Here is a 25,256-nt window from a genome sequence, read left to right on the forward strand (position 1 = left end):
ATGAAGTTTCAGACTTTTATGTTTTAATCTGTACAACTTGCTACTTTTTGCTTTTGTCACATTGAAGATAAGAATTTTTGTCACTGAAATATCTAGGTTTTGCATGGAGGAAAGATTCTTAACCTTTCCTGCATTTCCAAATCTTTGAAATCTTCCTTTCCAGTTGTAAACCTTATGTTTGTGTCTTTCTTTGAAATAGGGCCATAGCTTTCTTTGAATTCTCAATGGGTTTATGACTGCCTAAAATTTGAGTCATAGACCTAGAGAATCAGGTGGGCCTTTTTCTTTCTTACAATAAAGATGATTTATACTGATGACATCCTTGTGTAATTTGTATAATAGAGATAGCTTAGCAGATATAGGCTCACTTTCTTATTTTTATTTCATTTAAATTTTTTTATTTTTTCCTTTTTTACAATTAAATTCAGGACAGAAACAATATGGTGAGTTTTAAGTCCCTGCTACATGTGTGAAATGCATTAAACTGCCTGGCATGTGGAGTTGTCTTTGATATTCTTTGTTTAATAAAGTCTTAACTTCACATGTGTCTGAATGTAGATACTTATTTCTTGCCATTAGCTGTTTTAATTTATACTTGCTCCTGTGGCTTTGGTGGCAGTTTAATAACCTGTAATCTTTTGCATTTTATTGTTTTGCTGTGATTTTTATATTAACTGCATGTAAATGTTTAAAACGAGTCACCTGTTTAACTGTCATAATTTTATTAGTCTTCACTGTAAATTTTAACAAAATTTGGGGTTGAAACGGTAACTTTAGGCTACATGAAAAATGTTTCAGCAATACTACAGAAATGTATACACTGACAAAATATGGTGATATAATCTAATATTCTGTATTCATATTTTATAGATTTTGTTTTTAATTTTGTCTTTGACAAAATTTGATGAAGGAAATGTTCGTCATCACTTACAAAATGATAATATTCCAACTGAGCTTATTTGGTAACCCCAGATTGAACATGAGGAATTTTTTTTCTTTTCCAGAATATAAATCAAAAGCCAGTAGTTCTTCGAAAGAGAAGACAAAGAATAAAAATAGAAGCAAACTGGGATCTCTTCTATTACAGGTAAACTTTAGGCCTCTTTTCCAGTTAATTAAATTTGGCATTGCCATTTAGAAAATCATGAAAGTTTTGTTTTTGCCTAGATCTAGTACTTTATGCTATGAGTATTTTTGTGTTATTAGGGTCAAAAATTGTAACTTTTTTTTTTTTTTTTAGAGCCGCGCTCGCGGCACATGGAGGTTCCCAGGCTAAGGGTCTAATCGGAGCTGTAGCTGCTGGCCTACACTAGAGCCACAGCAACTCCAGATCCGAGCCAAGTCTGCGACCTACACCACAGCTCACAGCAATGCCGGATCCTTGACCCACTGAGCGAGGCCAGGGATCGAACCCACAACCTCATGGCTCCTAGTCAGATTTGTTTCTGCTGCGCCACGACAGGAACTCCAAGAATTGTAACTGTTAATATGGGTATGATTAGTGATACCTCCATAAAATTAGGACCTTTTATAGTGTTGGTAGTCTGAAGAGCCAAAGGTATTTTTAGAATTTTATTAAGGTTTAGAGATGATTGCCTTAAAACACTTTATTATGGGTTAGAAATAATCATGTTATAACTTTTTTAAGCCTTGTTGGAAATAGAGTTTAAGAGAGTTGGATTAGGAAAACATAAGGAGACTTGTGAGAAATGAGTATCCAAGTTAGTTGACTCTGTGTGCTTTTCTGGCCTTTCTGATATGGTAACCCCTTCTTCACATCTGCTTCTCTATTCCCCCAATACCCTTCTCCCACACACCTAGAAGGACTTTGAAATAAACACTTGCGGGAGTTTTCAAAATCTTTTTGGAGATCAATCACAGTACTCAAATCTGGAAGCTAACCTATTAATTATACCTTGGCTAATAAGGGAAAATGTGTGCTTTGGAAACTTCCCATAGTACTTTAAAAGTGTAGTATATGTATAGTATGGCCTTGGTTTTCTAGAATATGCATTGGTTTTCCTTCCTCTAGAATTCTCAACTGTGTTCCCCCATAGAATTCCCTGAGAACTCCAAGCATCAGACTTTCTGGGAGGATTGCAGATTAAAAGTGAATGGGTGTGAAGCCTATCTATCCCCAGTTCAGACATGTATCCACGTATATTATAATAGTTAAGTAATTTCAGGAATAAAAGTAAGGTATTTTGAGAATGCCAATCAGAGCTTGGCAGTTTAGCAGTATTTTTTCTTGGGTAGTTTGTATGGTTCTAATCTAGAATCTTGCTCATCCCAGATACTTCATACCCAATAATCCAGAAATTCTTATTCCTAACCTGAAATTTGATATCTATTTATAATTCTTTTCTGACTGAAATTTATATTAGCAATAAATATTAAAGTTGAAGTAACCAGTTTCTTTTTTTTTTTTTTTTGAAATCCACACAGATTTGTTTTATGGGTTGGCTTCATTTTTTTCCCCAACATTTGTCGTGAAAACTTTCAAACATACAGAAAAGGTGAAAGAATTTTACGATGAGCACTTTGTATACCTGTGACTAAAATTCTTCCATTTACATTTTACTTTACAGAGATTTTATTGTCTTTATTTGTACTTGCTAAAGTTTATTAATTCTACTGTTTTATTGCTTACTCTAAGTTGTGTAGTAAGAGATATTTATAGATTTTTAAAAAATGTTTATTGCTTCCCACTGTTTTCTGATTACATATATTTCTAGGTTTGGTCAGGATCATGCCAGATCCAACTTAATATGGAATTTCAAAACACGAGAAGAATTGAGAGATAGTCTTGAATCTGAAATGAGAGCATTTTATATTGATAGAGAGCTTGGTAGTGCTAATGTGATCTCGTGGAACCACCATGAATTTGAGGTAAACCTTAATTTTTGTAGTATATAAGTTATTTATTTGTTTATTGTCTTTTTAGAGCTGTGCTTGCAGTATGTGGAGGTTCCTGGCTAAGGGTTGAATCAGAGCTGTAGCTGTCGGCTGGCTTATGCCACGGCCACAGCAATGCCAGATCCAAGCTGCGTCTGCAACCTACACCACAGCTCATGCAACCTACACCACAGCTCATGGCAACACCAGATCCTTAACACACTGAGCAAGGCCAGAGATTGAACCTTAATCCTTTATGGATGCTAGTCAGATTTGTTTCTGCTGAGCCACCACGGAAACTCCAATATATTAGTTTTTTTAAAGCAGATAATATTTTTGGAGGTTTTTTAAAATTTGTAGTTGTTTAACATACATCTTTAGCTTTCGTTCTTAATTTTATGAAGGAAATATTAGAAAAATTTTATCTTTGCCTGAAACAAATGAAAAATTAATTTTGTTAAGAACCTCGGCTTTGTACCTGAGAATCATGTAGGAGTTTTAATAAATTTAATCCTGTGCATTGTAGATCTGTTCCTTGTTTTGTTTTTTCCCCCTTTAGATTCTTTATTGAAACATACCCTGTTCCTCTTATTTCTTATAGCTTCTTTAATTGGCTTCTTGTAGTAATTTGATTCTGAATATGGCTGGTTTTTTTTTTTTTTTTTTTGCTGTTCTAATATTGATGTGAAGAATGACAAAGCAAGAATAAGAAACATATTGGTGTAAGATAATCTTGTGTCTGTGTCTAGTTTGAATTTTTATTTACAGCTGTAAATTTGAACATGCTCATGACTGTGTTACCTTTGATCTTTAACCCAACTACGTTTCTTTTTTTTTTTTGTCTTTTTGCTATTTCTTTGGGCAGCTCCCACGGCATATGGAGGTTCCCAGGCTAGGGGTCGAATCGGAGCTGTAGCCACTGGCCTACGCCAGAGCCACAGCAACGCTGGATCCGAGCCGCATCTGCAACCTACACCACAGCTCACGGCAACGCTGGATCATTAACCCACTGAGCAAGGGCAGGGACCGAACCCGCAACCTCATGGTTCCTAGTCGGATTCGTTAACCACTGCACCACGATGGGAACTCCCCAACTACCCCAACTACGTTTCTGAAACATGTTAATGATTTGTTTATGCTCATTCCTTCCTCCATGAAAAACTTTACTTTGATCTTGGGAGTCTGTATTCTCCTAGACCTTCTCCTTCACTGTCTATTCCTCCACCTTTGCTCATTTGTCCTTATTTTTCCAACTACTATATGTTGGTTGGCCCTGAAAGATCAGTTCATGGACTTCTTTTCATTTATATTTATTGCCTCAGTGATCTCATCCATTCTCATGGCTTTAAATGTTTTTTATTTGCTGGTGGCTTCCAGAATTTAACCTCCTTTCCTAGACTACATGCTTTTATCCTGTAAGTTGGATATCTGACTTAGCTCTGAAACTGTGCCCTGATTCTTCCCCAAAACCTACTTCACTTGAAGTTTTTCTGATCTTAGATAATGACTACTCCTTATTTTCTAGTCAAAACCCTTGAAATTGGGAGTTCTTGTGTCACAGCAGAAATTAACCTGACTAATATACATGAGGATACTCATTCGATCCCTGGCCTGCCTCAGTGGGTTAACGATCTGTTATTGCTGTGAGCTGTGGTGTAGGCTCAGATCTGGCGTGGCTGTGGAGTAGGCCAGCAGTTCTAACTCCGATTGACCCCTAGCCTGGGAACTTCCACATGCTGCAGGTGTGGCCCGAAAAAGAAAACAAAAAAAGCCCTTGAAATCATCTTTTGTCTTATGCCCCAAATTCAATTTCTCAACAAATCCTATTCAATGAAATCCTATCCAAGATTTACCCAGAACCCTGCCCTCTTCTCTCTGTGGGATTGTGCCAGTATCCCTGCTTCCACCCTTGCCTCTCTAATCTGTTATCAATTTAGTAGCAATGTGATCTTGTTATAATATAAGTAGATCTTGTTACTTCTCTGCTCAAAGGCTTTTGGTGCTTCTCTTGCTCTCCACCTCACTTAGTAAAAGCCTGGGTCTTTAAAATCACTTCTAAGACAAGATCTGTACCCCCTAAACCCAAGCAAGTGTTGTTTCTTTGATTTCATCTCCTAATATTCTTTCACTGTTGCTCTGGCCACACTGGCTTCCCCAAAAACAGCAAATTCATGATCCTGAAACAAGATCTTTCTACTTGCTGTTCTCTCTGCCTAGAATATTCATTTCTCCAGAGAGCCTCATTTCCTCAGGTCTTCTACTGAATGTGATCATCTGAACGGGCCTTCTTAATTGAAAAATAGAGCTCTGTCTCTCTCTCATATCACACGCACACACACACACATACACGTATACACACATTCATTCGTTCTATCCCCTTTCCCTCCTTTATTTTACTCCATAGAACTTACTGTCACCCCATTATCATATCTGTTTTACTTTTTTTATCTGCTACTTCTATGAGGACAGAAATTTTACATTTGTTTATTGCTGTATCCCTAATGACTAGAACGGTGCATGGCATATACCTATGTATGGTAATGTATAAATGAATAGTATTAATGAAGAGAAATTGAATGAAATGAAACTCGGAATTTATAGGAAAAAATGAAACATATATATTGATTTTGTGTAGTTTATATTTTTAGAGATCAGTCATTTTAAGCTTTGGAAAAAAAATTTTGACAATCTGGTCAAAGAATTCCTTTTTACAGTTGCTTGCAAATCTTTGCTTGACACAAGCCTCAGCTCCAGATCATGGACTACTCCTTCATATACCACCTCTAATGTGTAGCCTGGAGTTCATTATTACAGAGAATGAACATTGTATAAAAATATGCCATAATATGGAGTTGGGAGATGAGGGAAGACCTGAAGTACCTTGTGTGAGTTTGGCAAACTAGGTGACATGGGTCCATTTACTTTTTGCTTGGTCATTGGCCGGCTGGGAAAGGAGTGAAGCAGATTATCCCCTAATGATGTTATGGTATTTTCTTCCTTAAGTTTTCCTGGACATCATATAATCCTGTGACAATTTTTTTTTAGGGCCACACCCACAGCATATGGGGGATCCCAGGCTAGGGGTTGAACTGGAGCTGTAGCTGCCGGCCTACACCACAGCCACAGCAGCAGTGGATCTGAACCGTGTCTGCAACCTACACTACAGTTCACGGCAATGCTGCATCCTTAACCTACTGAGTGAGGCCAGGGATCAAACCCATGTCCTCATGGGTACTAGTCGGGTTCCTTAACTGCTGAGCCACGATGAGAACTCTTCTCCTATGATAATTTTCTTTCTTTCTTTCTTTCTTTTTCTCTTTTGTTTTACCCAGTTATGTGGAGGGTTTCTTGCCCTTTTTGGAGGTTTAAGTTCTTCTCCCAGTGTTCAGTAGATGGTCTGTGTGAATCGTTCTACATTTAGATATGTTTTTTGATGTGTTTTGGGAGAAAGTGAGCTCCAAGTCTTACTCCACTGCCATCTTGATCCTTCTTCCCTGTGACAATTTTTATTAGCAGTTTTACATTGATAAAATTGCTGTATGATTCTGACATTTAATTGAACTAGTAAGTCATATTAATAATAATGAGTTACCAGATATCTTAAGAAATGGTGAATTTTTTTGTTCAGGGCTGTCTTATGAAGAAAAGAATAAAGCTCTGAACAAAAAGACTTTAAGTGATTATATGGAAATAGCCAAAAAAGGATTGTAGACTGAAATGATATACTTTTCTTTTGTTAATAAAGGTTAAATATGAGTGCTTGGCAGAGGAAATCAAAATAGGAGATTATTACTTGAGATTACTATTGGAGGAAGACGAGAATGAAGACAGTGGATCAATTAAGAGATCGTAAGCTACTCTTTATATCTTGTTATATTTGTTTTTACTGTTAGTTTCATGACTGATTGTATCATGGACTTTTTTTTTTTAATCTAGGTATGAATTTTTCAATGAGCTTTATCATCGTTTTCTGCTTACCCCAAAAGTAAACATGAAGTGTTTATGTTTACAAGCCCTCGCTATTGTTTATGGCAGATGTCATGAAGAAATAGGACCTTTTACAGATACAAGATATATCATTGGGATGTTAGAGCGGGTAAGGGTATCATTAAAAGAAACTGCTATTTGATAATGTCATTGGGTATGCGTTAAATTTTCAAAATGAAATTTAAGTTCTGTTTGATCACATTGCTACTATAACTTTCCACATGAGTTTTTCTGTAATTTACATTATACTTTTAAATATAAGGTAGATAAACAGGGAAATAACTAATGAGTAAGTATTTGTCCACGTCAGTTTTTTTTTTTTCAGTTGCTGCTTTTGAATGACTTTAGTGACCTATTCGTTAGTCTTTAAGTATGGGTGAGTTGGACAGGTTTGTAAAAGTACTAATGACTTTTAGAGTTGTACATACTTTTGATTTTCCGTTTTGGAAAAATCTTAAATGATGCTAGCATACTAAAAACTTCAAAGTGTGAAAATAGTAAAAATTTTAGAACTACAATGATGAAGAAACAAAAAATAGCACACAGTTTTTTTTTTCAATTTTAGAAATTTTTTTCATTTAACACTTGATCAGGGTGAAGAAAGAAACTGATCAGTTCATCCGTTACACAGTTCAAAACTTGTGTTACCTGTTACATTATATATACTTTATTTTTTCATTTGTGTTTACATTCCTCCTATATTTAACAGTTTAAATTTCAGTGAATTGCCTTTGAGTCATTGCATCAATTTTTAAAACGGTCACCAGTGCTTGCTTTAATTGCCTTACTTGTCAGTCATGGTTTATGAATTAGAAAACTGATGTGAACTGTGAACATCTGAATAAACTGAACTTTCTGAATAAGTTTACAAAACATACTCAGGAAATAACGAAATGAAAATCCTGATTTTTTTGCTGTTAGACCAGATTACACGATTAAATTCTAATAATTCTTACTCCAGTGAACCTAAGGAGTTGTAGCATAGCATTTATATTTTAGGTAGATGCATTGATCCTTCTCTTTTGTGTTCATGATAATGTGATTTATATGTGAAAAATCACTAATCCTTTAGAATTTTTATTTAACATAGGAGTATCATTTGGGCAATTCTTTGATTTACTTCAGTTTTTATATACATTCTTAAAGCTGTATGTTAATCTGTTTATGTTATGCAAGTTATATAAAATTACAAAGAATGTAAGACATTGAGGAATTGTAATAATTAACAGTCTTCTGATTTTCTTTGTTTAAAAGATATTATTTCTTTTTGGCTGTTGATTGACTTTGTCCAGTGATAGTAAATGTCTTAATTTGTGTTTCTATTCACTTCTGACTAAATTCTCATTTATTTCAATAGTGCACAGATAAACTTGAACGAGATAGGTTGATCCTCTTCCTTAACAAGTTGATCCTTAACAAGGTACAGTATTTTGCATAAATATGAATAATATTGCCAAGTTAAGTCACATGCATATGCGATGAAGATAAATGATTACAGTTGGCATTAATTCTTGTCTTATTTTAGATCAGGAAGTTCTGTGTGCTCTCAGCTCTTGAAAGGAAAAGTTTTTGCCAAATACTCATTTTTGAAACCAACACTGACTTGCTTAATCTTATTCTCTTTTAGTAAATAAGGCACATGTTTTTAAATGAAGTAAAATTTATAAGTCCTAGGAGAATTTAATTTAAATTATCATCTAACTTCTAAGAATTACTAGTTTTTCTCTTGTTTACAAAAACAAACTGGAACATTAAAAAGTTTTTTTAGGAAGTTCCTGTTGTGGCTCAGCAGGTTTCGGACCCAACTAGTATCCATGAGGTTGTGGGTTCGATCCCTGGCCTTACACAGTAGGTTAAAGACCCGGCATTGCTGTGAGCTGTGGTGTGGGTCGCAGACACGGCTCGGATCCTGGATTGCCGTGGCTGTGACACAGGTTGTGGCATGCAGCTGCAGTTCAACCCCTAGTGTGGAAACTTCCATATCCTAAAAATCAAAAAAAAAAAAAAAATGTTTTTAATATAATCAGGTATAAGTAATCTTTAATTAACAAAATGATGTTGGAAAATGCAGGATAATTGGAGAACCAGAGAGTTTATCTTGGGTGTTATTTCCTGCCAGGGTTTTTTGTTTTTGTTTTTTTGGGGGGGCAGCAACTTTTGACATATAATATTCCTGTCAGGCCTTAATTTGTTTATTTTATTTTGTTTTGCTCAGAACATATTTAAGTAAAAATTTATTATGTGATCTCTGTAATATAGTTTTGCCCATTTAATCTTTATCTAAATTTGTGCTACTTGAACACAAAATCCTGTGTCAGTTTTTCCAAAGAGATTCCAAATATTCTATTCTTTGAGAGACTTTTAGGTAGTAATATCTATTGGAGGGAAATATTTTAAATTATGTAAATATGTTTTTGTCCAACAGAAAAATGTTAAGGACCTCATGGATTCAAATGGAATTAGAATCCTTGTAGACTTGCTTACCCTTGCACATCTGCATGTAAGCCGAGCTACAGTACCCCTGCAAGTATGTATGCTTATCTAGATTTTACCAGCTTAACTTTCTTTGAGTATGAATTTAGGATCAAATGAATCATACAAATCTGAAAATACGTCAGTATGTGTGGCCATGAATGTATTTCGCCAATAATTATGATAGTAATAATGCTTGGGAGGTTAAGTCACACACACAAAAAGTGAAATAACTAAAATGGGCAGTGATGATCAGTTTTATTTTTCTGATGTCTCTTTTAACTTTTATGAAGTAACTGCATCTCTAATGTGGCTTAATTTGAGGCAATATGTCCTTTAGGCTTTAAACTGAATCTATCAGTTATATAACTAGAATTTTCAGGATTGACAGCCATTGAGACTATACTTTGCCTTGAGGAATTTGGGAGCCTTACTGAAACCAGCCAGTAAGAGAGCAGAGCTGCAAGTCTCTATTGGAAAGGCCTCTTCTGATACCTGTACTAAGTTCATTGGTGGTAGTTTTGGTTTAGTATTATATTTTTGGTTAATCTCCTTGTTTGAGGAGATGTCATGTTTTGGCTGAAAATTGTGAGCAAACGTGCTGTATATATATTAAGATAATGGCATTTTCTATTAGGTATAAATAATAGTAATTATAATGCTTGTATCATATTACAGTGTACCAGGTACTGTTCTGGTATACATAACATATTAGCTCTTTAAATCCCTCAGTAGCCCTCCCATTTTACAAATGAGGAAAGTAAGGGACAGAGAGGCTAATTATGTTGTCCAAGGTCACCCAGTAAAGGACAGAGCCATAGTTAGAATCCAGAAGTCTATGCTTTTAATCACTTTCCTGTACCTCTCTATATGAATCTAACTGAAAGCTGATAGTAATTGAGGGTATTTAAAATCAAGTTTTAATAAAATATACTAACTACTTAAAAATTCTATCCTAGAGTCTCATGAACATAGATAATTAAAATTATATGACCCGATTATTAGCATCAGGTGTTTATTGAAACGTTTAGTTGGAGTTAGTTTTTTCCCACTCAAAAGAACTTTAGTATTTTGAGCATTGGGGTTTAGGTTAATGGTATATGTTTAATTATGTAACTATTTCCAGTTTTTTTGCTGCTAAAATTTTAGTGTCTTGAGAATTTTTAATTATCATCAGGAATATAGTTATCTTAGAATTTAGCTTATGTTGTCAAGTAAATTTAGGAAACTTTACTTCATATGCATAATAAAGAAATAGCAGTTTTGGCCTATTAGGTTAGGCGCATAATCCATAACTCTTGCAATGAGGTCACTTAGAATTTTAGATGGATTTCTAAAGAAATATAAACTTGAGAAATTAGTACTGTGTAACTTTTTATGATATTTGGCTCCTTAGATTATTTTTGCCTTGGAAAATAACTAAATTTTTTTAAAACCTAGAGCAATGTAATTGAAGCTGCTCCAGATATGAAAAGAGAGAGTGAAAAAGAATGGTACTTTGGCAATGCAGACAAAGAGAGGAGTGGCCCATATGGATTTCATGAGGTTTGTGTCTTAGAGAAACTTTTTGTCGAAGTCTTTTTAGCCTTTCTTGTGTACTCTTGCTTAGCACATATAGAGATGTGGAATATTTTTAAACTATGATTTGATTTACTGTCATCAGCTCCAGGGACTGCCATTCCATTTCTGCATGAATGATTTAGATAGCTTGCATTTCTAGGTGTGCACGCATGTGTGTACATGCATACACACACACACAATATCATGTCTTCAAACCTTATTGTTTAAAGGCTGTTGTTAGGGAGGGTAGCTCTCATGTTTTTAATGAATTTTCTGTAACATTTGCTATGTTAATAATTGTGTCAAGCCATAAAGCTTCTTGATGAACAGGTGTTTTAATATGCAGTCTGAAATTCATTGCAAATTGCCTATACATTCCACAGGCATCTTCCATCTCAACATCTGCTGATGTTTGATCCCGCCCTCCCGTCCTTAAGTTCCTAGGCTTAGTTGCAATTTAGTCAAAGATAGTTTTATAGAAGATCAAGCCTTCTGCTTATATTTAATTTAATTTTATACTCTGCCTACTGTTTTTATTCTTTTTAGTGTTCATTTTGCTTTATACTCTGCCTACTGTTTTTATTCATTTTAGTGTTCATTTTGCTTTGAAGTTTGGCCAGCTAAAATGGTTATTTTCTTAAATTTGTAGCCAAATTTGAGTTCCTGAAGGCTTGTCAACAGAAGTTTGTTGTTTTCTAATAGTGAATTTGCATATTTACTATAAAATAGAAAATATTAGCAGAACATTTTGTTTTGTTTGTAGTAATGATGGTTTCCATTCATTTAGATGCAAGAATTGTGGACCAAAGGAATGTTAAATGCAAAAACCAGATGCTGGGCTCAAGGCATGGATGGATGGCGACCCCTTCAGGCAATACCCCAGCTTAAATGGTGTCTGTTAGCCAGTGGACAGGCTGTGCTAAATGAAACTGACCTTGCTACCCTTATATTGAACATGTTGATCACAATGTGTGGATATTTTCCAAGCAGGTAAAATGTAATTGACCATTTCCATGATTAACAGGGACTGTAAAACATTTTGTTCTCCCCATTTATATGGGTGCTTGCTAAGGCATGGGATTGCTCTGGTGACTTACAGCAAAAGTCTTTCATTTATGGCCTTGGGGGAGTGCTGCTTTGAATTTTGGAGCTTTTTGAAATAAGATAACAAAGAAGTCATTTGCAAACTCTATTGATAAAGTTGTCTGAAAAGCAACTATCTCTGGGAAACTTAATATTACAGAATTGAGGCTTACTAGCTGCAATCTAGCAATAATAACTGTTGTCATATTCATATGAATCAGGCATGAACATTTTGAAATAAACACATTGTAGTTCATAGACAGGTATGAGTACCTAGTGCCTCCTCCTGCTCTGTCTGGTTTAGGAACATGAGTCTAAGCCCCCATCTTTCCTCACTTCACTAATGAAGGTGAGACTTTGTTATCTGTCTAGTGATAGTTGTAATTATAACCCTTGCATGGAACTTTTCAGTCTTTATAAAGTATTTGAATATACGTCATCTCATTTTATTACTGTAGTAAAGATATTTTGTGATGGGATTTACTGAGAAATTACCAATTTTACAACACTCGAGACTTTTTCATAGTTCCATTGAGTTCAGATCAGGCTTAAAACTATACAATTAGTGTGTAGAAGAAATACAGCATTAAAATTAAGGCTAGAGTTGGAAAATACTAAGAGTAGTTAAATTAAGGTTTACATTTACCTGACAAAGTTTGATATGCCCTTTGGGGGGAATATCCACTGACAGTGTGTTGGACAACACCAAATTTAATCAATTAAATAATAAATAAGAGTCTCTGGCTCTTCTAGGGTACTGTTTTTCAAGGAAATCTTATGGAAGGAAATGAAGTCATATTAAGCAGCCAAATAGATTTAAACCAAAATACCTAATCATGTTCCCAGCTGTATGAGAGCTTAGTCTTCATTAACAAAAAAGTAAGGTAATATGCTTCATGCCTAGTAGAATGTCATATGCTCTGAACATACAAATTTAAATATATTAAATTTTGATCATGGAAAATATTTTCTAGGGATCAAGATAATGCCATCATTCGCCCTTTACCCAGAGTGAAAAGGCTGCTGTCAGACAATGCTTGCCTTCCCCATATTATTCAGGTAAGTTATTTTTATGTTATAAAAGAGGAATACTGTTTTAAGAATCATTTTCCCCTAATTTTATTGTGAGCCCCGGTCTTTTTTTTTTTTTTTTTTTTAATTGTAGTGTAACTCATTTTCAAAAAACCTAAACCCTGAATTATACTTACTTCACTTACTCCTGATTGAGTTGATATTCTCAATATACTGTGGAAGGTTGGGTAGCCAAGAGCCTAAAAATGGGAAGCATCCAGGCTTGAGAATTATTCTTGAAAGGTTTTTGGGGTTTTTTTTGCGGGGGGCCACTTTTTGGGGCTGCACCCACGGCATATGGAGCTTCCCAGGCTGGGGGTTGAATTGGAACTGTAGGCACCAACCTACGCCACAGCCACAGCAGCACAGGATCTGAGCTGTGTCTGCGACCTACATCACAGCTCATAGCAATGCTGGATCCTTAACCCACTGAGTCAGGACAGGGATCGAACCTGTGTCGTCATGGGTACTAGTCAGATTTGTTTCCGCTGAGCCATGGCGGGAACTTGAAAAGTTTTATTATTTGTTCTTAAAAATCACAGCGTTGTAATAACTCATGTTTGTGGTGAATGTTGTTGTGAGGGCTCCTGGGAAGCATACCAGCAGGCCACAGATGGAACATGGTGGGTTACATCTTAAGAAATAGCTGTCTTGGAGTTCCCGTCATGGCTTAGTGGTTAATGAATCTGACTAGGAGTCATGGGGTTGTGGGTTCGACCCCTGGCCTCGCTCAGTGGGTCAAGGATCTGGCATTGCTGTGAGCTGTGGTATAGGTTGCAGACATGGCTCAGATCCTGTGTTGCCGTGACTGAGGTGTAGGCCAGCGGCTACAGCTCTGATCAGACCCCCAGCCTGGGAACCTCCATATGCCAAGGGTTTGGCCCTAGAAAAGACAAAAAAAAAAAAAAAAGAAATAGCAGTCTTTTCAGCTTGCTTCAGAGTTTTTGACTCATGTCTATTATATGTTTTCATGGATAGCAAACTGATCCAAAGCACTGAGTGGTCATTATGTAGGATATATTATTAAAGTTATCTTTTCTTTCTTTTTTCTTTTTATTCTATTCTTTGGGAATTAAGCTACATAAACTCCAGATGTGACCTAAGTCAGGTCCCAGAGATTTCAGGTCAATGTTTTCCTCCTGTCTATTGAATATTCTGTTGTCAAATCTTTTTTTTTTATGTTAACCACTGATGGTGTGACTTTAAAACACATGTCAGTAACTTGCGCCTTTTGTATCTCTCAGTTGTGCATTGGTATGAAAAGGGAGAGGAGTATATTACTCAGCATATTACATTCACAAACACATAGGTGCCTGTGAAAGTCACCAGTAAGGAAAAAGGCTTCTGAATATGACAGTGATAGTGCCCTATCAACTTAAAAATTTTTTTCCTCAAACGTCTGTTTTTTAAGTATAGCAGAATTTCAACATTTGTGTGCTTTTCTGTCATGAGCATTTATTTTTAGAGGCTTAAATGAAAGAGCATTCTGGTTATTTCTTATAGCCCACTACCACCCTGGCCTATAGGATTCTATGGCTGCATATGTGAGATGGTGCATTTCTCTTCTGGTCCTTCTCAACATGTAAATAAAGGGCTGTGCTAGAAAATCTACCTCTCCCAAACATTTTTCTAAGACTTAGGAAACTGAAAGGGAAGAAGTAGGGAGTTCCTGTCATGGCTGAGTGGAAATGAATCTGACTAGTATCCATGGGGACTCAGGTTCAGTCCCTGGCCTTGCTCAGTGAGTAAGGATCCGGCGTTGCCATGAGCTGTGGTGTAGGTCACTGATGCGGCTCGGATCTGATGTTGCTGTGGTGTAGGCCAGTGGCTACAGCTCTGATTCAACCCCTAGCCTGGGGACCTCCATATGCCATGGGTGCAGCCCTAAAAAGACACCCCCCAAAAACAAAAAGAAGAAGTAAATGCAAACAAGCTGAATTTTAGGCCAGGAAGGGATGACTGAAAAATTTTAAGAGATGTGGTCAGTGTAATGTGAAACTTCGGCAGGGGAAGTTCTATTTTAATTAACCAAATTTTGTTTGTTTGTTTGTTTTTAGGGCCACACTTGCAGCATGTGGAAGTTCCCAGGCTAGGGGTCAAATCAGAGCTGCAGCTGCCGGCCTGCACCACAGCCATAGCAATGCAGGATCCAAGCCACGTCTGCCACCTCCACCACAACTCGCAGCAACCCTGGATCCCTGACCCACTGAGGGATGCCAGAGATCAAACCTTTGTCCTCATGGATACTAGTTGGATTTGTTTCCACTGCGCCACACAATGGGAACTCCCTTTTTTCCCCCCCAATTTTTATTCTTATCCAAACAGTAAAATGATTGAAGAGAAGAAACTTATTGATTAAACCCAGCTGCTTTTAACAGTATATGCTTCCCATAATTTCCTGTTTTTGTTGTTGTTGTTTGTCCTTTTTGGGCTGTACCCGCAGCATATGGAGGTTCCCAGGCTAGGGGTCTAATTGGAGCTGTAGCTGCCAGCCTACACCACAGCCACAGCAACATCAGATCTGAACCATGTCAGCAACCTAAACCACAACTCATGGCAACGCCGGATCCTTAACCCACTGAGTGAGGCTAGGGATCGAACCCGCAACCTAATGGTTCCTAGTCAGATTTGTTTCTGCTGTGCCATGACGCTTCCCATAATTTTTATACTGAGTTCGAAAATATATATTTTATAAGCTATTTTTGTTTTCACTTAATTTTCTATATTCTAGGAGGCCTTATTCTTGCTAAGCACAGTTAGGCAGCTGTAGTGGTTTTCAGAAACATTATCTATGTACGTTGCTTAGTATGGATTTCTGTATATCATTTGACTTTAAGACCAATTACCAGTTTGTCCAGAATTTTTAGAGTGGTCTAAGATAACAGTGAGTGAATGTCCTAGGTTTTCTGATATAGTCACACTTTCAGATGTTCCAGGTTGTTGCCTGGTTAATTCCTATAATTTTGTTAAAGTGATGTTAAGTTTTAAGCTATAAACACCATTAACACCAGAGAAAACCTTGTATTATTGTATCTCACTTTCTCTTTTGTAAAATATGTCATAGTACTAAACATTTAATCTAAATATGTTGTTGAACAAATGAGACACCAAAACATAGAAATTTAAATATTTACCTAAAGACATGTGGCTATTCAGTCTTTTTTTTTTTTTTTTTTTTTTTTTTTGTCTTTTTGCTATTTCTTTGGGCCGCTCCCGCGGCATATGGAGGTTCCCAGGCTAGGGGTCGAATCGGAGCCGTAGTCACCGGCCTACACCAGAGCCACAGCAACGCTGGATCCAAGCCGCGTCTGCAACCTACACCACAGCTCACGGCAACGCCGGATCGTTAACCCACTGAGCAGGGGCAGGGACCGAACCCGCAACCTCATGGTTCCTAGTCGGATTCGTTAACCACTGCGCCACGACGGGAACTCCGCTATTCAGTCTTATACTCTGCTTCTAGAACTTTTTGCCCTCCTAATCTGAGATGGTACTTACTCTCATTATTGTATTTACTGGTAGCATTTGACTCCAAATTGGGGATTCTTCAGAGATAGATGTTTATAGGAAATTGAAATGCCATTTTTATTAACATAAAACTTACTAAATTTCTTTATCAGATGTTTAGTTGTAGTAATACTGTATATACATATATATTTTTAAATTATTAGCTGAGACTTATTACAGTGATCCCAGATAGTTCTTTCAGTATTACAAGCTCAGATTTCTAGAGACCATAACTTTTGGTTTTTTTCTGATGGTAGAAGTACTGCTGGTATTTCTTTTACCCTCCTGCTTTCTACGTGCATGTGTAGATCTGTTTTTTACTGCTCTTTGAAAGCTCTTCTCTGCTCAGCTCTTTGAGTTCTTAAACCATCTTGAGGGGATACTTCATTTCAACTCAACTGACCTGAAACTAACCTAACACCTAGCTACTTTTTTCCCCCCTTTTGTCATGAGTAGAGAAGTCCATTCAGGAGATTCCTGCACAGGAAACAGTTTTATCTATAATCATGACAGAACAACTTCAGGCATATTTGGGCTTTTTACAAATAAGTTTTGATCAGTTTTCTATTAATATTTTACTATCTCAGCATTGGGTGTAAAATAAATTATTTTTCAAATCTGTTTAGAGCCTAGTGGACAAGCGTACTGAATCCAACAGATGTTTAGTCTGTAGCTTACTACATTCTCAGCACGTGAAATGCCTAAACGTAAGATGAATGATGTTGCAGTTTTTTTACTACCCAATAATAAAAAAATTTTATTTCTTTTTTTTTTTCTAGCTACTGCTGACCTTTGATCCTATCCTTGTTGAGAAAGTCGCTATTTTGTTATACCATATCATGCAAGATAACCCACAGTTACCTCGTCTTTATCTTAGTGGAGTATTTTTTTTTATCATGATGTATACAGGTTCCAATGTGCTTCCTGTTGCTCGGTAAGAGCTCTAATGATAATCTATTTGAAATTATTTGAATTGTGCAGGGACAGATTTATTAATTTTTTGTGAGTTCCTCACTGCTTTTATTAAATTTTTCACTGTAAGAACTATTTATATGTCTGAAAATTTGAAAATTAGAAGAATGGGGAGAAATTATTCAGAATTACACACTTTACCACATCTAATTAATGTAAAAATTGTATCATCATCTGGCATTTAATCATACAGATTTAATATAACCGTATTCATATTATTCACAGTTTTACATTTTGCTTTTTCCTTAAAATTGAGCAATTATTACATAACTGTAATATGACCATAGTTTAAATTTTTTTCTAATTAAGTTCTTGCCTTAGAACTTAAACAATTTGGGAATATTTACTTACAAGTTGCCTTTTGTGGCTTTTACTTATATAAAAAAGATCTGGTCTTAGAAAGCTAAGGTTACTAAATCTAAATCAGTTCTGTACCTGACAAATTTTTTTTTTCCTAGATTTTTGAAGTACACACATACCAAACAGGCTTTCAAGTCAGAGGAGGTAAGCCAGATTTATCCTCTGAATATGTAACTTAACACTGGGTAAGCTGTCTTGGCACTGAAGTTACTGAGCTGTGTATATTTCCTAGATTATAAGCACTTGAGAGCAGGTATTGTTTTATTCATTTTTTGCCTCCCTTGTGGTAGTTTGCACAATAGAAAGTCTAATAAGCTAATATTTTTAAAATGAAAATACATGTCTATTAGACCTACTGTTGAAATTGTTAGATATGTTATAACCTGATGTTGCTGTGAATATAACTTGTTCCCTTTGTGTAAAATTTAGATTAGTAATGTTCATAAATAATTTAGTGCATACTCTAGTCTCATATAGTCAGCTAAGATTCAGTGAGACTTCCACCTTCTTTGTTTTTTTTGGCCATACCTGCCACACAAGGAAGTTCCTGGGCCAGGGATTGAACCCACACCCAAGCAGCAACCCAAGCCACAGTGATGAGGCTGGATCCTTAACTCACTGTGCCACAAGGGAACTCCCAGACCTCCAGTTTCTTTTTGTTTAGATCCCAACATGAGAGAAGTACCATTTCTTTTTTGAAGGTACTTAATTTTATTGGTACTCTCAGCTGTTCTTCCCACTTTACAGAGGAGGAAAAGTAGGAATCCAAAAAAAAAGATGAGACTTACCCATGTAGATGTGACAAAATGTAGCTTTAAATTTTGCAGAGGTATTTATTATAGACATATAACTGAAGGGTGTTTGAAATTTTGTCAGCCCTTTCATGGAACTTTGATTTTCAAAGTCGAGAGCAGAATAAAGCAACACTAGACCACTTTTTGAGACTAACCAAGGAATGTACACCACTTTGACAACAGACACGAGACTAAACTGCAGGTTTTATAGAGCAGCCAGCAAAGCACTGAAAACTAATATGTCTGTATTCTAATAACGTAAAAGTATGATGTCCATAGCTTTATACAAATAGGAAATGAGAATATAAGGTTTTTAAAAAATTTGCCTCAAATGCTACCATCTTAAGGTAACATAGGCTTTTTGACATCCTTTTTGTTCCTTTTCTTTCTTACAGTTAATGAATATGTAATTTTTTTCTAATGTTATAAGAAACTACATCATTTTACCTAACAATATTTTGACTAATTAGAGAAAAACAGTTTTTGTTTGTAGAACTCTAGATGTAGGAATTACCAAATAATAGTATTCTAAAGAACAGAACAAATCAGTTCTTCACCCAGAAGTTTAATAGATTGTGAATTTATGGCTTTTATTAGTAAAAATAAATATAAATATTCATCATCTAATTTGTCTTGGCACTAAGTGATAGAACCAGGTCTGACTTTTTCTCCCCCTTTATCAGATTCTAGAAGAATAAAAAATTTTCAATTTTCCTAGAGGGAAATAAGAAGAGTATTTATATGCCACAGGTGTGTACGTAAAAAGACAAAAAGGACTAAATAAATAAGTTTTAGCCACTGCATGAGGATAGGCTTTTTAAGATCGTGATTTTTCCGTACAGGCATATTTTTGAAAACAGAAGCAGGTGCAGGTGGGAACTACAGCAAACAATGTAACATAGGATAGTTGATGTTAATCTTTGCAGAGTCATTCTTGCATTGTTCATTACTGTTACACATGGCTAGAGGGCAATTGTCCTAATTTATGTTGGCAGTACCTGAGGAGGTTACTGAGGAGTACACCTGAGGAGGTTAAGGCCACTGCAGGGCTGGAGGGGATGGTTCCACCTGGAGCTCATGCCAAGCCAGTTTATACCAGACATCTTGCACTTCATACTTTGCCATTTTTCCATCTAAATTCCCAAATCATAAAAGCAATTTGTTTCAATTACTCTTTTTTCTTAAAATGTTCTCTAGTCCTAATTCATTTATTAGAAAACTGAAAGATAACTATAGTGTTTCTGACTATATTTTGTTTTGTTTTAAAGACAAAAGGACAAGATATTTTTCAGAGAAGTATACTTGGGCACATTCTGCCAGAAGCAATGGTTTGTTACTTAGAAAATTACGAGCCTGAAAAGTTTTCTGAGATTTTTCTAGGAGAATTTGATACTCCGGAAGCAATCTGGAGCAGTGAAATGAGGTAAATAGCCAGTTGATTGTATTTATACACAGGATCTTTGCCTCTTGCCATCTGGCTTGACTTGTATTAAAAGAACTGCTTTCACTAGTTGTATAATCTAAAGTGATAGTAGTCATTGGTGCCAAATCAAGTGACTAGTGTTGACAAGGCCCTAAGCTTTTTTCTGTTCTAACGTTATTTGACAAAAGTACTGTTACCTTAATAAAGCTTTATGTAAGGGTGGCACCTATTAATACTGATGCTTTTAGGCAATGAATTAATATGTATATAAGGAATATACAGGTATATATGGATAAAATCCAGACATTCCTTTTGGGTATATGGAAACAGAACTAAACCGTACTGGTTAAAAACTGTGCCCACATAGAGTGGATCCCACTAGAGATACTCCATATCATTTTAGAATGAGGGTTCCCTAGCCAGCACGCCTTGGCCTTAATCTGGAAGTTAGCAGGAGAATGCCATGGGGAAAGCCTGTTTTCACCAAGAAAAAGAAGAGACCTAGAGGTTGACGTCAGTGTCCAGACAGGCTCTGTGCAGGAAAGACTTGGTACTTCATAGTTCCAGTGTCAAGTCTGCCTCTTTGCAGAACACCTAGTCCTCTTAACTGCATGGCAGTTGGTCTTCTGAGTAAGTTACTCCTTCACACTCAGGATGCCACCTGCTGGTCATCATGTGTCTTTTCTGATAGGTTTTTCTGTAGGCTTGGCATGTGCTAGCCACCAATTAGAATATATTCTGTATGATAGTTACATTTTTCATTGGGAACAAGTATGTAGGGATATGAATAAGTTTATTACAGTTACTCTGAATAATTTTTCTTCTAAGATTGGTTAGTATGAGACCCACATCTAAAAGATGTAACTCTCTAGTTACTGAGCAAATCAAAATTCTGCTTAGCTAAGGGCCGTATCCCAGGTTATGCTAACTAAAATAAAGACTCTTAAGTGAACTTCTTTGGGGGTGATAGCTAACTTGATTGTGTAGCTGTGCCCTCATGCATGTAGATTCCACACCATTTGACCTTCTAATGACTGAATTTTCACTAAGAAGGGCTGGTAATGTCAGCCTTTTCCTCTGTAGTCTTCTTTATAGATGGTATTACAAACAATTTTATATCCATGGAGTGTTTTCACACAGTAAGTTTAGGATACCCTGTGTAACATTCTTAAAAGCTCACATTTTAGGCTAGTAACTGAGTTACTCTAAAAAAGATCCATGTAATTCTCTTGGATGACTGCTTATCTTAACCTTTTCTCTAAAAGAAAATAATCCCTTCATAATGCTTGGAGACTTTTCTAATTGTAGGCGCCTCATGATAGAGAAGATTGCTGCCCATCTTGCTGATTTCACACCTCGTCTTCAAAGTAACACAAGAGCACTTTATCAATATTGTCCCATTCCGGTTATCAATTACCCACAACTAGAAAATGAACTGTTTTGTAATATTTATTACCTCAAGCAACTTTGTGATACACTCCGATTTCCAGATTGGCCAATTAAAGACCCGGTAAGTTAGATTAATTTGTGTCTTTATAAACCATAAAAATAGCCTCTAATAACTTCTGAGTATTTCTTCTTTCTGTGATAAGAAGGATAATAGCTTTCTTAAATATTACCTCCTAATTAAGCACTGTGTAACTCTGAGTACATACTGAGTAGTTCAGTATATTTGGGTAAACCCCATACTGAAAGATTTTTCAGGGAACATAAAAGGGCTTTATACTATGGATCTTTTGTGACAAAAAACCAAACTAAGTTTCATGTATATGACACAATTACATAAAATAATAGCTTGATGTGGGAGCTTAATCAATAGCAGATTGATTAATTGCCTAACTCTCACAGATGTTGGAGTTAGGCAGTCTGAGATTTGCATTTCAGTTTGGCCATTAATGGTTATATATAACATTCAATATAATACTTGGCTTCTCTAAGCCTCAGTTATGGTAATAGTGTTACTACTACTAACAGCATCTATTTCATGTGGTGGTTGGTAAAATTAAGAGAGAATTCACACAATTAAATAAAAAAATAAATAATAAAAATTTTATTCTGAAATAGTTTTACTTTAATAGATGTAAATTTTAATTCTCTGTCTTTAAGGTCAAGCTTCTAAAAGATACCCTTGATGCCTGGAAGAAGGAAGTAGAAAAGAAGCCACCTACGATGTCAATAGATGATGCTTATGAAGTGCTTAATCTCCCTCTAGGACACGGCACGTGAGTCATCTTCAGTATCATTTTCCCCCTTCCTTTTGCACTTTGTGTTATGCACGAGGAAGAGATTTGATAGCAGTGTGTCTAGGGTAGTAAATGACAGAGGTATAAGAAAGAATGCAGGTTTACTTTACTATTTATCAGTGAAGTTTTGCAGTAGAATAGATATGTAGAGAAAATAGTTTAAAAGACATTTTCTTTTTTCTTTTTTTTTTTTTCCCCCTTTTTTCTCTGTTCCCGGGCCAGGGATCAAATCTACACCATAGCTGTGGCAATGTCAGATCCTCAACCCACTTCACTGGTCTGCGGAATTGAACCCTCAGCCCTTCTACCTCAGAGACAGTGTCGATACTTTTGCACCACAGCAGGAATTCTGACATTTTCTTAAGTGTAGACTGAATTCGTTCATTTTTGACAAGGCTGATAGTTAAAATATCTTATAATTATAGTTTGAAGTGATATTTTGAGAAGTTAGTTTTAAAAAAAATTCTTAGTTCCTCAAACTCCAAATAAAGTTTGTAATTTGAAGTAAATGATATAAATGATAGCCTTGCATAGGAAATGTTTGGGTTCTATTGTTCATATGTCAAGATTAAGAATACTCTTACTTAAATCCTAGTGGGCTCAGTTTGATGCCTCATATATGATCACACACAATAAAAGCAAGGTTTTTAAAATACCGTTTTAGATCATGGTGTAAATATTTTTCTTGTACCTTCCTAAAATTCATTTTTAAAAATTCCTGTTTTACAGTCATGATGAGAGCAAGATTAGGAAAGCCTACTTCAGACTTGCACAGAAGTACCACCCTGATAAGAATCCAGAAGGGAGGGTAAGTACTGCCTTTGGAACTAGGGCTTTGGGGTGGACTTCCTTTTGCTCTATTACTCTTTCAGACAGAGAAAAAATATACTCATCCCATGTGCCAGTGTCTGCCTCATGATATATGTCCAGTGTATGTTTAATTTCTGACCCACGTACCCAAGTTTTATCTATGAATGGTCTTCTCTCAGTTTATCAGAAGGACTACCCTGTGATTAGTAACTTACAGATTTTATTCTCTTGCCTTAACCTTGTGTATTTGAGAATTAACTTTACCAGGCAGTCACATGAATAATGGAAAGTTAGGATGTACGTTTACTTAATTCATTTTATAGACGATGCCATTGCCATCCAGATTGCTTTGGGTAATTAATTTTTTTCTGATGACATCCAACTTTGTAGCACTTTTAATGGAAAAGTAGAAAATTTAGTTCAGACTTAAAGTCATCTGCTGCTAGCATTCCTGTTTTACAGTCATGATGAGAGCAAGATTAGGAAAGCCTACTTCAGATGATCTTGTTTTTTCCAGCTTCCTACTGCAATACCAGTAGAGATTCATAAAAGATGAAATCACATAACCACTAAAACTAGTACTGATAGTCTGTTGTTGTTGTTAGAAACTTGGAGAAATTCCTACTGATTTCTGGGTTAGTGGGTTTTTGTTTTTGTTTTTGTTTTTTTTTTATTAGAGACAGACAATATTCCTGAAGAGGAAGACAGTATTGAAAAATGCCTTTTTTATATGCTTAAGGCATTTTAAATCAAAAGCCTGGGATTTGAGAAATTTATAGTAATTTGGATTCATCTGGGAAAGAAAACAATTGAGATAAGAAGAAATTCTGAAATCAGCATTGAACTGTTAGACTTCACCTATCAGATATTAAAATATTCTGTAAAACTACAGTGGTAAAACAGTATTATACTGGCACAAGGATTAAAAACATACAGATCAAAGAACACAATATATAGCGTAGTAGTTTAAGAGTATGGATTTAGAAAAAAAACAAAACAAAACAAACAAACAAACAAAAAAAAGAGTATGGATTTAGGAGTCACACCTGGGTGTGAGTCTTAGTTGTCAGCAGTGGACTTTGTGATCTTAGGCAACTTACTCAATATCGTCTTAAAAAATTAGGTTAGTAATGGTGTATATACCTCGTATGGCTATTTTAAGAATTGAGATAATGTATGTAAAGCATTTAGCACAGTGCTTCAATAAACAGTAGATCTTATAACTATTTTTATAACAACTCAGAAAGTATGTCTAGTGTGTATGAGTTTAATTTGGTATTTAATGTTATAAGCCAGTGAAGAAAAAATTTTCAGTAGGTGATATTGAGATCATTATAGTTATTTGGGGGAAAAGTCATTTTACAAAACTTGAAAGTATACTACCTAGATTATATTTAGAATGAATTCCTTAATGTGAAAAAGAAAACAATAACTAAAGAAGCTATTGGTAAATTACAAACCAGCCATGTTTTAAGTTGTGATTTGAGATGTTCCAAATTAAAAGTTAGTTATTTTTATTTACATACAGGATATGTTTGAAAAGGTAAACAAGGCCTATGAATTTTTATGTACCAAATCAGCAAAAATAACGGATGGACCAGATCCAGAGAATATAATTTTAATTCTGAAAACGCAGAGCATCCTCTTCAATCGTCATAAAGAAGGTAAGGCGTGTGTTATGCTCAAATTTTAATTTACCCTCCAACTAATTCTACCATGTTCCTTGTTTCTACAGCCTATTTTAATACATCTCTGATTATTATTGCAAAAGACTGTTGGAATTGCATTTTAGATACAGGAAAGAGAAGTTTTCTGTAGTTAGGCTCAAAATTTTGTTCTCTACCTTCTACTTCCTACCTTATGTTTTTCAATATTTTACATTTCCAGCAAGATTTCATTGTTCCTTCCTGAAGGACATTTCTGTTCTATGGAGTTCCTTGGCTAGTTTTTGTCTTTAGTCATTTGTCAGAAACGTAATAAATGAGATCTAAAATATATCTGGAGGAGTTTCCTGGTAGCCTAGCAGTTAAGGATCAAGTGTTGTTACTGCTATGTCTTGGGTTAGTCCCTGGCCTGGGA

At 35.7% G+C, this 25,256-nt stretch overlaps 1 protein-coding gene across 4 annotated transcripts in view; it reads left to right on the forward strand.

Annotated features, from left to right (window-relative positions):
• The window catches only part of DNAJC13 (DnaJ heat shock protein family (Hsp40) member C13), a 134,050-nt gene that overhangs the window by 68,975 nt on the left and 39,819 nt on the right, over nucleotides 1-25,256 (forward strand). For 2 of the 4 annotated variants that reach the window (XM_084989673.1, XM_003132418.6), the window contains exons 21-36: nucleotides 1,005-1,087; nucleotides 2,736-2,889; nucleotides 6,641-6,744; nucleotides 6,832-6,991; nucleotides 8,240-8,302; nucleotides 9,308-9,409; nucleotides 10,795-10,899; nucleotides 11,702-11,904; nucleotides 12,972-13,056; nucleotides 17,355-17,509; nucleotides 18,006-18,051; nucleotides 19,970-20,124; nucleotides 21,433-21,634; nucleotides 22,231-22,346; nucleotides 23,097-23,175; nucleotides 24,706-24,841. In XM_084989673.1, coding sequence (XP_084845799.1) covers nucleotides 2,818-2,889; nucleotides 6,641-6,744; nucleotides 6,832-6,991; nucleotides 8,240-8,302; nucleotides 9,308-9,409; nucleotides 10,795-10,899; nucleotides 11,702-11,904; nucleotides 12,972-13,056; nucleotides 17,355-17,509; nucleotides 18,006-18,051; nucleotides 19,970-20,124; nucleotides 21,433-21,634; nucleotides 22,231-22,346; nucleotides 23,097-23,175; nucleotides 24,706-24,841 — 1,783 coding nt within the window. In that variant the 5' untranslated portion in view covers nucleotides 1,005-1,087; nucleotides 2,736-2,817. Of the gene's footprint in view, nucleotides 1-428; nucleotides 444-1,004; nucleotides 1,088-2,735; nucleotides 2,890-6,640; nucleotides 6,745-6,831; nucleotides 6,992-8,239; nucleotides 8,303-9,307; nucleotides 9,410-10,794; nucleotides 10,900-11,701; nucleotides 11,905-12,750; nucleotides 12,882-12,971; nucleotides 13,057-17,354; nucleotides 17,510-18,005; nucleotides 18,052-19,969; nucleotides 20,125-21,432; nucleotides 21,635-22,230; nucleotides 22,347-23,096; nucleotides 23,176-24,705; nucleotides 24,842-25,256 lie in introns of those variants that run through there. The other 2 variants (XM_021069457.2, XM_084989674.1) reach the window with 2 other exon arrangements.

Source organism: Sus scrofa, chromosome 13 (genome assembly GCF_054392235.1).
Source record: "Sus scrofa isolate SSC_HxYL_T2T_F1_AM1 chromosome 13, Sscrofa_HxYL_maternal_Yorkshire_Landrace_v2.0, whole genome shotgun sequence".
Classification (NCBI taxonomy): Eukaryota; Metazoa; Chordata; class Mammalia; order Artiodactyla; family Suidae; genus Sus; species Sus scrofa.